We start from the raw sequence: 18158 nt of genomic DNA, 5'->3' as shown, positions 1-18158 counted from the left end.
AATACAATAAGTTATCCACATCACGCTGCATCACGGTCAGAGGCTGATAAAAAAGTGCGAAAAATTTACAGGTTGTAGGCGAACAATAATTCCTCTGAAGCAACGCAATCACTAATATCATTTACAAAAAGTACGAATATTAGCGGCAGTGTTGTTAGTCTCGCTCATAACCTGCATGCAACATCTCATGTGAGGTTCTCGTAGCTACCGGTATCACACACTGGAGAATTCTCCATTCAAGCTATTTCTCGTTCTTTTTCGCTATCTTTCTTGCTCGCATTCGTTCCCGAGATCATATGCACACACTCCGTTCTACTCTCCTCGTGTGTACTCCCCTAGCTTCACTACTCGCGAGAACGACCAGCCGAAGACAATTGTTTCAAGATGCTTTGCGATGGTTGCAGAGGGACAAAAAAGTAAACTGCTATGAAAAACTTACCAAAGCAGTCCGATACCCTCACGTTCCAGTATGAGATACTTTACAGATTCTTCCCCCACGTTCGGCTGTCGGTGCACGAAGCAAAACCGGGTAGTTGAAAAAAGGATTTTCGTTTTCGAGCACCATTTTTCAAGCACTCTTTCTAGTCGAGTAATTTTAGTCGAGTACTTCGACTAGACTCTTTTACAGTCGCTGAGTAGCAATACAAAAGAATTTCTTCGTGTCGGTGCGTGCTTGCTGCTATTCAGGGGAATGCATGAAGAAGAAAGAGTATTCGGAGAGCGTGTGTGCAAAATACTCAAGAAGCTTAGCATATGTCTCGTTTTCAAGCAGAAAGGAGGAGAAAGGTTTGGCTTCTCGCTCACTTTGCAACGCTGATTAGCGGTTCTAATATGCTCTCTTGGGGTAGTCCAGAAGGCATAGAAAAGCAATAGGATGGGTTTCCTAGAACATTGACGAAAGCCGTTTGACCCGTCAAATATGAAAACTGCCCATTCGTTATCCATTCAGGTAGTTGTCGAAAGCATTGGAAAAGTCAATGTATTCTGCAACTACTTGTTGGCGTTTCTACATGCGTTTTAAAACCTTAGTCACGTAGCACATGAGATTGGAGACTGTCGATCGTTTTTTCACGAATCCATGTTGATAGTCAGTAATAATGTGACGGACAGCTGAGTATAACAAGCGGTAAACATTACTCTCGCTCACTACGTAAATAAACAATGAATCTTTGAATTCTAATTCCTCAAATTTCTAAATCTTTATTCTTTAAAACCCTAAGTCCTTAAAATTCTAAATCTTCTAATCGTTATATTCCTAACTTTTAAAAAGTGAAATTCTTTGGCTTGAATCAATATACCCTTAAATACTTCAATTCTTGAGTTTCTTAAATCCCAATTTCCTAGATTACTAAATCCTCGTAAACGAAAATCTTTAAATTCTTCAACTCCTAGATCCTTAAATCCACAAGTCCGCGAATTTTTCAATCAAGTCATTCATCTCCAAATCTTTCAAACGTCAAAGATCAAGATTCAGAGTCTTAATTCCTGAAATCGTTAGATCGTCAAATTCATAAATCCTGCGACCCTTCAATCCGTAAATTCTTAAATCCGTCAATCATTTAATAAGAAAATCTTTAATTCCATGAATTTTTAAATCCCTTAATCTCTTAACCCCCGAATCAATAAATTCTTAAATACCAAATCCCTATATAGTTAGATCAATTAACTCTAGAAACCTTAAACCTATTCTTAAATCTTTGAATCTTCAAATTTTTTAATGCCTATATCTAAGATTCTCAAAATCAATAGGTCCTTAGGTCTTGAAATCGTCAAATCCTCCTATCTTTATAACAAAGATTCAGGGATAGCTCTGAAATCCTTAACTTTAAAATCACTAAATCCTTAAATTTTTAAATCCATGGATGCTTAAATCTCATAATTCTTAAATTCTTGAATGCTCTAATCCTTTATTCACTGGATGCTTGAATCCTCAAATCCGTGTATGCTTTAATTCGTAAATCCTAGAACTCCAAAATACTCCCGTATATAATTTCCAACTTCCAAGTGTTCTCAATGTTTGAATAATCATAATTATAAAACCTGTTTAATACTCGAATTTCTCAAAATGTCAATGCTACCAAATATGTACGAAATTATCGATGAGATAAACAACGCTTACCTACTCTTAGATCAGCAATGGAAATTATCCTATATTTTGTAAAATAACTATTTTTAAAACGCTCCCATTTTGATCTCACCACTCAAATCATTACTCCAATTTGAGAATGAGATTATTGATTTTTTTAAGTATTCATGCCCGAGTATTTAACCAGAGTTGAAGCTCTCAGTGAGATTTTAGTTTTCCACTCCATGAGAAACGTTATGTAAACTGAGAGAAATCATTCCATGGATTGGTTAACCGATTTAGGACTGGATGAGATAAAAAATTTATTTTGTTCGAAATTCTTGAATAATAAATTCTGAAACAGTTAACTGCAGACACATTTCCTTAAATTATTCAACCACAAAACTGTGGCATTCAGTCAAAAACTAGTCATTACTGATACTGACATTACTGATGAGTAAGTTCATTGGAACTTCATGATAGTTCCTGATAATTTTGAATATTTCGGAAATCCTTACACATTAAACTCCTATTTTTCCTGTAGATTCTTAAGTAATATATGTTTTTGGATTTTATCATATTTTGGAAACTCAATTATCCATACATCGTATTGAAGAACATAGCACGATTCAATTAGATGAAATGATGCCAAATCTCAATTACCTGGATAAAAGATCGACGTTTCTTGCGAGCCTTCGCCCGCGCCGCTTCCACCAGCACCACTGGCACTTTCGAAAATTTTGCTCAACCCGGATTTCATCAACTGATTTATATACTCTGCACTGGTTTGATTGTACAACTCACTGGCCGTCGGATTGGGGTTCATTTTGAACTTGTTCTTCTTGTAAAACTCCTTCCGGAAAGTTCCTCGCCTGCGCGAACTGAACGGTGTCTTGATGCCGTCCGTAGAACCGTGCACCATCTTCATGTGGCGCACCAGTTTCTGGTAGTGGCGCGAGGCGTACAGGCACCGTTTGCACTCGTTGATGATAATCTTCTCGCCGTGCACATCGCGCAGATGGGTCAAATACTTTCGTGGATTCTGCGTAAAATAGGTACAACTACTGCACGAATAGTTCCGTTTGATCTTGCACTGGGGTAACTGTTGTTCGGCACTGTCACCCTGTTCCCCCCCTTTACCGGCACTACTATCCTCTAGAATCAGTCCGAACTTGCTGAGGTCTTCTTCACCGGACAGCAGCTTCAAACTGTCGGCCAACGATTGCTCCTTGGTCGTGGAAACCGACGACGGCGAAGAACTGGTCTGATTGAGAAATACTTCATCCCCACTAACGACACGTCGCACGATCAGTTTGTCGCCTTCACGTTGGACCATGGAAGGCGCATCCATATTTCAGGATTGGCGAACGGGTACTGCTTGCAGTCGTCCTGCGAAGGGGGAGAGAGAAGATTGGGATTATTCATTTGATCTATTCAATAACGAATGCTAAAATTGTTTAGTGTCAAAAACGTCAAAAACATGAGAGTTTATCTGAAACTCGGAGGTTAAAAAGGTAAAATAATTGTGAAAAAATAAGTTTATAAAAATTTGGGTAGCCATACGTTCTTTAGTCATTGGAAACCGTGGAGCTTTCTGTGCACTCTAAACAATTTAATTTTCATAAATTATAGTTGAAAGTAAATGGAGGCAATAAGTGTGGTCTGAGATTGCTAGACTTTTTGTCACTACGCCAAACAGGTGTGTCTTCCAGATTTGTGACGACGGTTAACCTAGTTCCGACGAAGTTGAACTGCAGTTTATTGCTTGTAAACTAATTTTAGCATCGTTTCGGAACATGTGTCAACTAGATGCAAACTCGGCACTCACCTTCGACTTAGTACAATGTTTGAAGAAGTCTTCTCAACTCTATATTGAAAAGCAACATAGGAGTGGATAAAGTTCGGTGCAAAGTTCGTTCGGAAAGGTATTTCGAAAGACAGGTTTTATTTTGAAACTAACAAACTTACCAACTTGTACTGAAAAAACCTAATTTTGAAAAATAACAAACATTTGAAGGGTATATGTATTTGTTTGAGGTATTTGAAGAGTATATGAAAAAAGTTCATAATTTTGAGCTTTCGTACTACTGAGCGTTCTTGTATTTCAAGGCAAGCTCAGATTTATTTAAAGGCTTGAATTCAGTTGATAATTATAATCTAATTGTGCTATTTGTTACTGTATTACACAACCGGTAATGTTTTACAGTCACAGTTTTGTTATTTCGTCTGCAATATTCCGGTAACTCTCTGAGACACAACAAGTCATCAAAATGGCAACTTGGAAATGATTCAATCGAAGTAGGACACCAATAAAAAGGGCATCAAAAGTTTTAACTTCCTGCAGTAATAATGTTGGATTCCCAGATAGGAGTTTTCAAATCAACATCAATCAACAACATTATTGCTTCCGATGGTTATTTGATGGTTATAAGCTTATGCTACAATTCTTTACAGCTGATCGCCGATAGCTTGATTTATGCTGTATTATCAGTGCTTTTTTACGTACTTCCCTTCCCAGCAAGCGAGCGAATGAGTGAGGAGTGAGTAATCGCACGTTCACAGAGCGCGGTTAGAATTCTGTTACATCACATCGCAGTAGGCAAGCGGTGTACGACTGATGAAGATCGCTTATCTCTCGGTTCGATGTTTGTTGTTTTTGTCGCTATTGCGCTGCCATCGAAGAGTTATTTGAGTTCCAATTTTCGTTTGTTGCCCACTTTACCGCGATGAGCCGACTGGCCGTCGGCAATAAGGAAGTGGACGGGAGAAAAACAGATTAGCATCTGGCTGGCTGCTGCTACTAGGCGCTTGGCCAACCGAAGTCCGTCCGTCCGTCGTTGGTTGCTAGTTTGCGTGTATCGGCGTGTGTGTGCATTTATGCACCAATAATAATGAATGCAGTGACACGACGGAGGTTTAGCAGGCGGAAAAACATATCTGCTTCTGACGTACGGCCAGTCTAGTATATATTAGTTGCATGCTAGTGCACTAAAAGAGTCTCGTTTTAGTGCGGTATTAATAACTATCCGTGCGCGATTCTGCACTTTTGCACACACAAAGTCCGCAAGCGAATTTCATTGTACGATATATTCAATTTACAGCATGGCAACTGGAAGCGATACCTACCATCATTGTGCTTCACGATTCGACAATTACGATGCAATATTTATTCGCTGTTTGCCAACCGAAAGGTCACACAGAGCACCAATACGGGGAGGGAAAAAACACCCCAGCAGATCCTTTCTTCGTCGCTTTCTGCACTAACAGCATGAACGGGATTGTCACTCCGTAATAACTAAAGCACACACCAAACTCGACTGCTAACTTGGCAGTGCAGCACAGTGCTTCTTGTCCTTGTAACACTACCACCACCACCACCACCCACTTCCACCGCACACCGCAGCAAAGGAAAAGCAGCAAACAGCAACAGCAGTCCTAAACGGATGATGATCTTTGCACCAAACAACAACCTCAGCTTCTGGCTAGGGGTAAAACGTGAACTAGAATAGAGCTAGAATATCTCCACCGAATCCGTTACCGCAACTGCACGGGGCACAAACCGACACAACAGTTTTTTCTCCTATTAATTATAAATTATTTGCGTTCCTCAACCCAGATTTTCCACGAAATGAAGATTTTTTTTTTGGCAGCAGCAACCCGTCGCCGTCGTCGGAAAGTCGGGCGGAAAATGTTAAACACTGTCACTCATACACTCACACATACGCACGCACACACGTCCGTGCGATTGGTAAGTTTCTGTCAGTTGTTCACCAGCAACTGCTGCTGCTGCTTCTGTTTCTATCCACTTCTGCTGCTGCTTTCTGGTGGTGCTGCCGTTGCTGCTGCTGCTGTTGCTGTTGTCGCTATGATGGGGTCCGCTATGAATAAACCAGGAGCATGCGCATTCGGGTGCGTCTTCCGTCCGTCCGGTCGGCCGGTCGCTTTGTCGTCAACAGTCTCTGATTCTGCTGGTACCACCATCATCATCATCATCATCACCATAATCATCATCACCAACCATCATGAAGTAATTCGACGTCCACATCAGGAGCAGCAGGCGGTGCTTTTTTTCTTATTACTTTTGCCTGTCCGTCTGCCTCTGCTGCTGTGTGTTATTGTTAATCGTATTGACTTTCGTGATCCCGAAGTCGAAGCCTGGCCTGCTGCTGACGATGAATTGCACCACTGCGAGTGGTGTCCCTTTTGTCCCAGTGAAAAAAAAAAAACAATTAAAGGGTCTTAGATCGGTAAGCTAGAAGCAGTCGATCGCTTTCCTTTTGGAGGGATTTCACGTCGATTCACTCTCGCAGTATTATCCGTGGGGTGGGTTTGATTTGCATCCTCGGCGGTTATTTCACTTAGAAACTTGTATATTGTTTTTCTGACCATGACCATTTTCTTCAACAATATACAATTATTTATCTTTGACTGAAACTAATTTTGTTGCTAGTTTATGTTTTGAGCATTGTTCGACTGGCAATTTTAGATTGGTTTCGTTTAGAGTTTGGCTACACAGTCCTTAACAGATTAAAAAGAGTGTTTTACACCACTGCCCGACGTTTCGGCCAAAGATTTTGGTCATTTTTCAAGGTAAACTATTGAAAAAAAAACTATTCTAAAATAAATTTTAAAATATACAATATTGTGGGAACTCACTAATCTGTCGTTTTTCGCGAAAAGGTTCGTTTTCTGTTGGATTTCATGGTTTTGTTTATGCGGCTCATCTACATTCCATTCATTCAATCTACAAAACGTGTTAAATTTTGCGCTTACAAAAATTAATTTTCAAAAATGCACCAAACATTTTCTACCACTCTGCAGTGTCTACAACTAATCACATGTGTATTTGGAGCTTAAAGTGTTGTTTTGGTCAAGTTTGGGTACTAGGTTCGACAACTATGGGACAAAACCTCCGGCCGAAACGTCGGGAAATAGTAAACAGACGTTTTAATCTGTTGAAGACTGTGGCGCCGAAATACAAACGAAACCGAAAATTAGCAAATAGTTTAGGCACTTTAAACACTCACTATGTATTAGCAAAATTCAGAATCGAGTAAATTTTGGATTTTCTACGGCATAGCATTTTGTTGCCAAGAAATCTTTCGCTTTGCAGTTCCACTCTTTTTTACGAAGAAATTTGAATATTTACGAAGAAATTTGAATATTGCCGAAAATAGAAATCACCGAACTAAAGGTGCAACTTTTACAATTAAATTTTAAAGTTCGTAATTTATGCTAATGAAATAATTGGTTTGAAAATAAAACAGTATGATAAATCTAAATACTGCGGACGAGAAAAATTAAAGCGAATTTATTGGAACAAATTTATTAACACGATACATAATCCCATATGAAGATGACACCTTCCTTTGGACATATTCAATATGATCTCCCCGAAATAGCGTGAATCGCACACTAGGTCTAAATTCAAGAAAACTAGATACGTTTTCCAATGAAGTCAGACCCCAATGATTGACTAATATATGGGGGATTTTTTTCCTTGGTGGATGAAACACTAAATATTTGGTCTTTTATAAGTTCAGTGAAGAAAAATTTTTATCAAAATATTTCACTCACCTTTTGTATTTGAGACCACAAATGACACATCTTGATTAAGGTAAAAAAGCAAATAATCTTTATATTCCTTCGAGTTGCAAATGACCTAGGCCACCTAATAGGTGCCTATTTAAGCCTTGGATTTTGTTTTTGAGGTCCATTCACTCAGCAACAAACACGCTCAGAGAAAAATGAGAGTATGTATTTGTAAGCATTCTCTCAAATTTATGCCAGTATTTTTAGTTTCATTCATGCATGCTCAGTTCTGTTTAAGATGAGAACGAAACAAGAAGCATTATGCAAGCGCTTCGTACAGTCCTATGTACTGTACAAGTACCTTAGCAAAATTTTCACGGTTGACCATTCGAAAAGTGTAATTCTTCCTGTTTCGGTTGTTTACAATATTCTACAAATCCCCACAATAATTCACAAGGAAGTTAGTAGAAGACCGTCCAAATGAAAGGACAAAAAAGCTTTGCTCTTCTTGTCTGAATCATGGTTCAAGCCCAGTGGTTTGGCTATCAATTATTTATTTATTTATGTGGCACTCTGTCATAATGACGGTTATTGGCTGCCATTCTCCAGTCCCTGGGACACCACCCAGCCAGATCTCGCTCCACCTGGTCTACCAATCTAGCATATACATTGTTTTAGACATATTTATCTGCAACCCAATCCTCGTTGCTTCCCGTTTTAGTCTTGTATACTGTTATCTCACCGCCGCATTTGTTCTGCCGACGATTTCCATGTTAGGCGTCGTACACAAATTACGTAACGCATAAAGGGGGGGGAGGGGTTGAGCCTGCGTTACTTATTGTTAAATAGGGGAGAGGGGGGGTAGTTGAGACCGTTACGTAACTGTAATGTTTGCTCAAAATTGAGAATCTGGAAGGGGGGGGGGGGGCAGGATGTCCAGCGTTACGTAATTTTAGGGGGGGGGGGTTCATATTGAACGTTACTTATCGTTACATAGGGGAGAGGGGGTCTGAAATCTAGGTTTTTAGCGTTACGTAATTTGTGTACGACGCCTTATCAGTAAAGCAAACAAATTGATTGGATTTGTTGAAAATTGTACCTCCGTGTTGATGTCCGCTTGACTCATTACACCCTGTAGCGCAATGTGGAATAGCAGGCTAGAGAGACCATTACCCTGTTGAAGCCCCGTGTGGGATTCAAGTGGACCCGACAATCCACCCGAAATGCGCACACAGCACTGCGTTCCATCCATCGTAGCCTTTATCAGTCTAATCAGCTTTCCAGAAAAGCCTTCCGTCGCTCTTTTCGGTCGATACGCGGCTTTGAAGTCAATGCATAGGTAGTGCGTGGAGGTTCTGTATTCACGGAATTTCTAGAGGATCTGCTGTATGGTAAAGATTTGGTCCGTTGTGGACCGTACTTCCACGAAGCCAGCGTGATAAGTTCCCACAAATATGTTGGGTAGCGGTGAGAGTCAGCGGAAAATGATTTGAGAAAGCACATTGTAGGCGGCATTCAGGATGGTGATCGCACGATAGTTCCCACAGTCCAATTTGACGCCTTTCTTATAGGTAGGGCAGATAACCCCATCCTTTTACTCCTCCGGTAGCTGTTCTGTGTTCCAAATTCTTGCAATCAGCCGGTGCAAACAGGTAGCCAGCTTTTTTGGGCCCATCTTTATAAGCTTCGCGCCGAGGCCATCCTTCCCAGCCGATTTAACGCTTTTCAGCTGCTTGATGATATCCTTAACTTCGCCTATCGTTGAGGCTGACACGTCTTCCATGCCATGGCCCACCAAGGTTCTCTGTATGTGCGCCATTCAGGTGTTCGTAGATGTGTTGCTTACATCTTTCGGTCACCTCGCGATCATCCATCAGAATACTACAAGTTTTATCCCGGCACATTTCGGCTTGCGGCACAGAGCCTCTTCGGAATGCGGAATGAGTTTCTGGTAGAACTTTCGCGTTTGCTGAGAATGATGTAACTGTTCTAGCTCTGCATACTCCTCCTCCTCCAGGCAGGGCCGGATTTAGACGCTGGGAGGCCCGGAGCAAATTTGTCTGTGAGGCCCTCTTTTCTTAAAATATTTAGAGGTAACGTTCTGGAAGGTGACGAGCAAAAAAAAAAAAAAGGTCGCCCCAGGATTAGGGGGGCCCCTTGAATCGGGAGGCCCGGGGGCATTTGCCCCCTTTGCCCCCCCCTCAAATCCGGGCCTGCCTCCAGGTGGCACTGTTTTCTCCCTGAAATTTTGGGGTTTCTGTACTTAGCTGAATTATTCCCAATTTTTTTCTTTATTTCATGCTCTAGGACTATTATACATTTTGTTTTCTAGCTTGTCCATACAGCATGAAAACTGTTGATAATTCATTATCATTGATAGTTTATTATCATTAACAATAAAATTTCTGTGCCCTAATTAGTTGTGTTGCAAGTTGTTTTCTAACGTTTTTCTTCACGAGTATTTATGTAGCAGAAATTTAGATTTGTAACTCTGCACCTGGTTCTTGCTCTGTTTTCACAGGATTGAAACTTAACTTTCGAAATATTACATAGTATTCAAAAAGCCACTGTCTGTACTGTATTATACTGAAGACTAAACAATAAACAAAAGCCATTGTTACAAAAATCTCTTCCCAGTAGGGTAAATATGTATAAAACGCCCCCCGGGGTATAACGCCCCAGTCCATTTTTTCGGAAACACACAAAAAATAAGACATAAGACTATTGGAAATCCGTAGCGGGTCATAGGACCAACCTTCTGTGCAAGTTTGATAATTTTCACTAGCAGCAAAAAATAAACAAAAATCAATTTTGATTTGAGCTGCTTCAGATCTAATTTTTTGCAGCGTTTCCGTAACGTTTTTCCACTAATGTATAAAGTTTATTATCTGGTATTTGCACTTATATATCTCAAATGAACCTCTAAGCAGCTGTATCTAGTGAAGAAACGATAAAAATTGTATGATTTGCTTAAGTATTCAATGCTTTCTGCTTCATTACAGCTCCCGGGCAATATGCCCCACCGCTAGCCCGGCTGATTTGTTCATTGCTTTAGCGTTTGCTTCTAAGACTTCAAGCGCTGTTTCGCTTCGCATGCTGAGCTGGCATATGAAGCTACTGCATGGGGCATATTATACTGCATCTGGGGCGTTTTGCCCCGGTAGATTGGAAAGCTTGCAATTTAGTCATATTTTTTAATAAAATTATGGCGTTTTTGTGTAACAGTAATTACAAAACAAAATAATAGCTGTGCATTACCAACTAAATAGTGTATCCAACTGCATGAAAGATTTGTTGTTTGTGATAAACATAGCTACAATATTGACGATGTTCCTTAGGGGGGGGCGTATTATACCTATTTACCCTAAAAGTACCCATCTCTCAATTAAACATTTTTTCCAAACAGATCCATTTACTTTCTCTGACCAAGGTTTTCAGTAAGAAAATTCGAAAAAAGTAAGAAAAAAAGTCTGGTAGTTTTCGAAAAGATATTTATTTTTTTTTTATTGAGATTTCAAATAAAGTTGCTTTGATTAAAGAATACGTGAAGTTTCACTAAAATCTGAGAGTATGATGCTAAGTCAACAGACGAGTTTGCGTAGAATTATCCCTGAATGGTTTCGCATTACCATAGCGCGTGGACAGCCCTAGCTCCTGCCAGTAAACGGCAGACAGAGGAAGGAAAATTCAACACAGCCTGCTAGGGCTGTATTGTGTGATGGTGCATAGAAAAGCCTATCGTAATACCACCGCACCCGATCGCAGCCAACCAGCAGCATATCAAACCAGAGTCTATGGTATATAGAGTCGCGCGAAGAGAAAATCTATCGTTTCGGCAACACAGTTTTTGTGCCGTTTGTTGCCAAGAACTATACAGTTCTGTTTTTCATCATGCATAAGCGAATATCATTTTTTGAAATTCTTCACAAGGTACACAGTTTTGAAAGATTACACCGGTTATGTTTTGTTATATTTAAGTGAACCAGTGTACAGGTTTAATGTTGGATTAAAATGTGTAAGTAAAACTTCGGAAAAACACATATTCTTTATTACGCTCAATTACAACACTTTTCATCCACTCCTAACATTATCACCTTGTTTATTTACATTGCTCGATTGGTACCCTCGTTTAACACTGATTTGGTTCCTTTGGTTTCATCTTTGCGGGACTCTTAAACATAGACTCTGTATCAAACCACCCACCGTCGTTGCGTTGGATGACTGCTACTGATTTGTAGGCCGAAAGGACAGCGTACGCACACAGAAGCGAACTCATGCGTGTGTGCTTACGTCTATACCCTAGGGTGGTGCAGTTATTTTCCAGTCTGCTAGCGTTTTCATACTAAAATTTTTTTGCTGCGTAGATAATGCGGTGTTACTGTATGCGTCCGTCCTTCGTGCGGTTGAAATTTGATTTGTTATTGGTTTTATCCATCGTGCGCGCTTGTTCGTGGTCTGTTTGATGTTGACTTTCTTCCATCGGAACAGATAAAGACGAAGCCATAACACAATCGAAACGGCTGCGGTGGGCGTTTTTGCGTTTTCTGCTGTACGGTTCAGTATATGAGCACTAACTTTTTTCGAGTTTCATTTATCGTCGATAAGTTTTATCAAAGTAGTGAACCTTGGGTTAATATGTTTTATCATGCTATAGTCCGTGAAGTCCAGTGATAAGCAAATATAGTTATGAATTTGATTTCATTCAGAAGTGAAATTATTTAAAAGAAACGTATCTCAAATGTCGACTTCAGTAAAAATTTTCCACAAACCCTTGCGTGACGCATGGGTACGAGCAGAGCAGGCTCCTGCAAACCATACCCCTGAACTTCGCCCTGTGGTTACGACCCTGACCAAGAATATTCTCGCTAAACACTCACCGCCGCCTATGCCGCATGATCGCGCAGCAGTTGATATTTCGATCTCGCTTATTAGGCTAGCCTTTGCAGCTCATTGCTGGCTGCATTTGTCGCATTACTGCATTCTCTCACACTCTCTCACCAATACCACCAGTAACGGGCATATAGGGGACAAATGCAGCACGCTCTCGCACCAAAAGCCGAGGGTAGTTGCTGACCTAAGCAGACTGGGTTTGGTGTTTCTTGCAACTATAAGTGCATCCATCAGCAGCAGCAGCCAAATACAGTCTGTGTTGTTGTTATTGCTGTTGTTGGCTGCGGGCTAAATGGTAATGGTAATCGCAAACACATGCGAGTTGTTCTTGCCCCGCGACAAGGGCAAAGTGATATAATATAGTAATGCATTCACGGCAGTTGATTTTTTTTGCCGTACGGCTTTGAGCTCTCTATAGAAGAATTTGCCGGTATTACACAGCACCAGGAGGTGATGCGATGCTGGGTACTTTTTGTTTTACTGTGTTAAGTTAACTTCTAATTTATTGGATTCAAAAGGTTTTTGAAATGCTAAAGGTGTATTTAGAATATATTTTGCTTTGGATGCATATTTATTTATGGCTTATTTTCTTTTATTTTTTATTGTAGTTCTAGCAGAGAGTTTTGAATGTTTGAGTTTGACTGAAAAATTCTTGGTAAATTAGAAAATTTTCAGGTTATCTGTATCCAGTTAACCTCAAATTAAGTCTTTGTATTGAAATACTGAAAGATTTTTATGAAAATGAACTTATAGTGATGAATGAAGACTGGCTAGAAAATACACAAATTCCAAAATTTTTTATCTAATTATTGCCAATAAAGCCAGCGGGTCAATTATTGAAATAGGACTTCTCACTGGTCACTATCCAAACGAGTACCATCTGAAAAAGCTAGTCAAACTCGATGACGAGGGGTGCCGCTTCTGCGACTTGAGAACGAAACCTCGGTACACCTACCCTACGAATGCCGAGTATTAATACAACGCAGTCTGCGTATCCTCGGTAAAGCCTTCTGAAGTCCTTCCGACGTAAGAAACGAAAACTCTTCTAAGATATTATACTTCATCCGTAGTGTGCACCGAATTTAATGTAGCTAGAATGAGGCGGAGCATACCACAATTGATCTACTATCAATAGTTGTACTGGTTAAATTTTCTACAGTAAAATTATCCAGTTAACGTTGAGCATTGTTTATTTTCGGCACCCTAATATATTCTTATCTATTTCAACACCCTGCAATTTCTATAGTTGGCTGTGTAAAACATTTATTTGTATTGTTCCGTGTCAAATAAATGTTGTGTGAACAAAAAAAAAAAAAACACCCTGAAATTTTTGCTTAGGCGTATTAAGGAAGGACACCTTTTTGAATCGATTTTTTTCAATTCTCTCAAATATGACTCATTCATATCACTGGAAACCTTTCAAATTCGACATATATTTAATATGTTGTTGTAATTAATTCTAAAATGGCGGTGAACAAAAAATTTCAGTTTGATTTATAATGGCATATTGGCTAAACATATTTTTTAGAAAAAAAATCAACAATTCAGATCACAAACAATTTGGAAGTTATTCAATATTTCTTTTCGATGAAAAACTGAAACGATCTTATAAAAAAAGACAGCAAACATCTCAATGGCAATATCTCAAGGGGTGGCATAGGAATAGATGTTCCTGTGATACAGATTTAGCAATGAGGAAAGGGTAATATATAACTATATATAAGAGTTTCATCTTTCAAAAGCTTAAAATTAAAGACTTAGATGTCCAATCAACAATAAAATTCTTTGAGTTTTCCAAAAGATAATTTTTTCCAGTACTTTTTTTAACGCCGCGACAAGGCTGTTTTGTACAAGTAACCTTAGGGACAATCGGGTCCTTAACTCGGTGGGAGTCTTAGTCGTATGCTAACTTAGAACTGTTTCTGTAATCGTCTATTTTGCTATATTGAGCGGCATTTAACTGCGTCTGATTCAGAGCGAACAGCTAAACTTTTGAATGCGGTGTCTCGCTAGCTATTGCAGCCCTGGTAAGGCAGTATGCCGAAAGTACCCTTCTACGAAACCAATCATTACTTGGAGTCCCATACGCGACCGATAATGCGTGTTGAGAATAAAAGGCAGATTCTTCAATTACTGCCTGATCAATGTATCAATGTAATACGGGAGAGTACCCAAAACATGATATAAATATCGTCACCGGGGACGTACACGCACATGTTAGATACAAATAGCTGTTCCGTTCAATTATTGGTGAACGCATGCTCCATGCTACGAGTGTCGACAATGGCCTCAGGAACGATTTTATATTTTTAGTTCGGTAAAAAATATAAAGGAAAATGTCTAACTGAAATGAAAAACTGGAAATTCGTCAGAGGTGGTTACTTCATGCTCGTCGTCTATGCTTAACTCCCCGATGCACATGGAATCAGCCAACTCACAGTGCTCCAATCCTCCGACTGCAATAAATAAAGGGCAAGTAAAGGACGAAAAAGCGTACAAGGACCAAGACGGCTGCAGAAGACCAAACTACAATAGTTAGAAACCGTTTAATGGGATCCTAAATAGGTAGTGGCCAACCAGAACTACCAAGAGACTGAAAGCGCTCGATACATCCAACAGTAGTGATGATATTCCAATTTTTTACTAACACCCTACTGCTAGCCTCGGTTAATACAAGGTTGGAGGCAATGAAGACAGGAGCAGCAGGAGCTTCAAAAGGAACAGCTGCCAGAACTAATTGAAGTCCAACCTGTAGTGAAACGCGGAAAAATATCAGGGTAGATGTTCTCTCAAAAAACTAACCTAGAACTGAACTTTCTACAACTAACCCAGGATTGTTAGAGCAGTACATCCTAGTAAAGGTTATGGAACAGAGAAGAGAGCAACTGAATCTCAATCTGAAGTTTAAGTCAGGATTTATGGTTATCAGATGCCAGAACAAATATACAGTGAACTGGCTTAAAATAATCACACCGACTCTTAAACCTTGAGAAACAGCTAAACTGATGGTGGTGGATGAAAAAACATCCCAAAGCCAGAAGAAAATCTCCGTATTCTTCCCTAAGAGCGCAACGCAGATTCTGGTCCCGATAGAGAGCCAGAGCGAAATCAATACTGACGCCTGGAGGATCCTTAAACGGAATACAATAAAGAAAACATGCACAGCTAGTACCGTCAATGGACGACGCTTATATGCGCCTAATCACTAAATGAATGGGGACTTACACTGAACTTCAAGTTTGGACGAATCTTCGCCAAAAAGGTTGGGGTCAGTTGGGTGGTTTAGAAAAGAATCCCAAGAACCCGAACACATCAATAAAAACAAATATTGATTTTTTTTTTCAGGTGCATCTTTACCATGCTAGAGAAGACGTGACTCTCATACAAAAACCATTGGCTAATAAGAACAAAATATTCGGGATCACCAGTCATATTAGTAAGCTAATCTTCGATGACGCACAGCCTATTTCTAGGGCAGTCATTAAGGTAAGCTCTTTGACTAATGGCACTCCAATTTCAGAATTTATTAACAGAGACTTAGCGACCATACAGAAGACGTTCCAACAGCTATAGGGAAAGCCAAGCTCATCATCGACATCGGTGGAATGAGGCCCTAGAAGGACTTAGGAGGTCCTCTAGTAAATTGTTTATAAGATAAAAAAAAACGGGTTATTGGGAGCTGTACAGAAAAACGCTAACAAATTACAACAAGGAAATAATAAAATCTAGAAGAATTAGCTGGAAACTAATCTGGGAACGTTTCGAAAATACTTCCACTGCATCCAGGTTGCAAAAAGCCCTGTCTAAAAACATTCCAACGATTTAGGAAGACTTAAAATGGCTGATGGTACTTATCCCACAAACCCTCAGGAAACGCTGAATATTGCTTGGAACATCACTTCCCAGGATTCCTACATGTTTTTCGTCTGTAAGGAATCCATCAACAATTGATTTGGTGCTAACAGATCAAAGTCATGTAAGTAGTGAATTGATCACACATGCTGATTTTGATTCTGACCATCTCCAATAACTTTTTCTATATCACATAAATCAGTTTTAAACCCTATGAGCTCTGTTTTTATTTATAACAAGGCTAATTGGGAAAAATACGAAGCTCATATTGAGAGAAATTTCAATAATGAGCTTGATTTGCAAAACGAAGTGAATATTAATTCCGCTTTGGAAGCATTAAAATGTGCAATTGTTGATGCCAGGAATTATTCTGTTCCAGAGGCTCAAGTGAAATTTGATACACTAATAATTGACGAAAATCTTTAACTTCTAATTTGTTTGAAAAATGTCCGCAGACGTCAATATCAACGTTCTCGTGACCCCGTTTTTAAAACTATTTATAAAGATTTACAGAAAGAGATTAAACATAGATTTACTCTTATGAGAAATCAAAATTTTGAGACTAAAGTTGAAAAATTGAAACCATATTCAAAACCCTTTTGGAAGCTGTCGAAGATTCTTAAAAAAAACCTTCAAAGCCTATTCCAGTTTTAAAAGATGGTGAACGTTTTCTTGTATCCAATGAAAAAAAGGTTCAAAGACTTGCTCAGCAGTTTAAGAGTGTTCATAACTCAAATTTGAATTTTGTGAGTCCAATTGAAAATGAAGTCACACGTCAATTTGACTTAATTTCTTCCCAGAATTTTTTACCTGCAGAAATAATTGAAACAAACTTGAATGAGATTAAATCAATTATTGAAAATTTCAAAAATATGAAAGCACCTGGTGACGTTGGAATCTTTAACATATTAATCAAACATCTCCCTGAGAGCACAATGTAATTTTTAGTAAAAATTTTCAATTGCCGCTTCAAAATTGCATTTTTTCCCAAATTATGGGAAAATGCAAAAATTACTCCAATTTTAAAACCGGATAAGAATCCAGCTGAAGTTTCAAGTTATCGACCAATCAGTTTGCTTTCTTCAATAAGTAAACTGTTTGAGAGAAGTATTCTTAACAGAATGATGTCACATATCAACGAAAATTCAATTTTTGCAAATGAACAGTTTGGATTTCACCAAGGGCATTCCACTACTCATCAATTGTTCAGAGTTACTAATATGATACAAGCTAATAAATCTGAAGGTTATTTCACTGGAGCTGCTCTTTTAAACATAGAAAAAGCATTCGACAGTGTTTGGCATAAAGGTTTGATTTCGAAATTGCAACCTTTTAATTTTCCAATTTTCCTAATCAAAATTTTGAAAAATTATCTTTCTGATCGAACTCGGCAGGTTGATTATTAGAATTCAAAATCTGATAGATTTCCTGTCAGAGCAGGTGTGCCCCAAGGTTCAGTCTTGGGTCTAGTCCTGACAGAAGCATTCCCGTAAAAAGAAAAAGTCTTCGTGTCATATGCAGTCGATTGCAGAAAAGTTTAGATATTTTTTCTTCCTACTTGCAAAAGTAGAAAATCTCTCCCAATGCTTCTAAAACTCAAATAATAATTTTTCCGCATAAGCCTAGAGCTTCTTTCCTCAAGCCAAACAATAATCACGTTGTCAAGATGAATGGTGTTATTTTCAGTTGGTCTGACAAGGTTAAGTACTTGGGACTAATTTACGATAAAAAACTTATACACTCGAATTACATAGACTTACTGGTGTTGAACCATTAGAAGCTTTGTCAAATAAAATTATTAACAATTTCCGACAAAAAT

The 18158-nt window shown here is 39.1% G+C and overlaps 1 protein-coding gene across 4 annotated transcripts in view; it reads right to left on the bottom strand.

Annotated features, from left to right (window-relative positions):
- LOC129726671 (uncharacterized) overlaps positions 1-18158 on the bottom strand; it is a 75772-nt gene that overhangs the window by 26392 nt on the left and 31222 nt on the right. For 3 of the 4 annotated variants that reach the window (XM_055683630.1, XM_055683631.1, XM_055683632.1), the window contains one exon: positions 2729-3454. In XM_055683630.1, the coding sequence (XP_055539605.1) occupies positions 2729-3416 (688 nt within the window). In that variant the 5' untranslated portion in view covers positions 3417-3454. Of the gene's footprint in view, positions 1-2728; positions 3455-5191; positions 5912-18158 lie in introns of those variants that run through there. The other variant, XM_055683633.1, reaches the window with a different exon arrangement.

Source organism: Wyeomyia smithii, chromosome 3, assembly GCF_029784165.1.
Source record: "Wyeomyia smithii strain HCP4-BCI-WySm-NY-G18 chromosome 3, ASM2978416v1, whole genome shotgun sequence".
In the NCBI taxonomy this organism is placed as follows: domain Eukaryota; kingdom Metazoa; phylum Arthropoda; class Insecta; order Diptera; family Culicidae; genus Wyeomyia; species Wyeomyia smithii.
The sequence above is the reverse complement of the archived record's forward strand: the minus strand, read 5'-3'. Positions and strand labels throughout refer to the sequence as shown.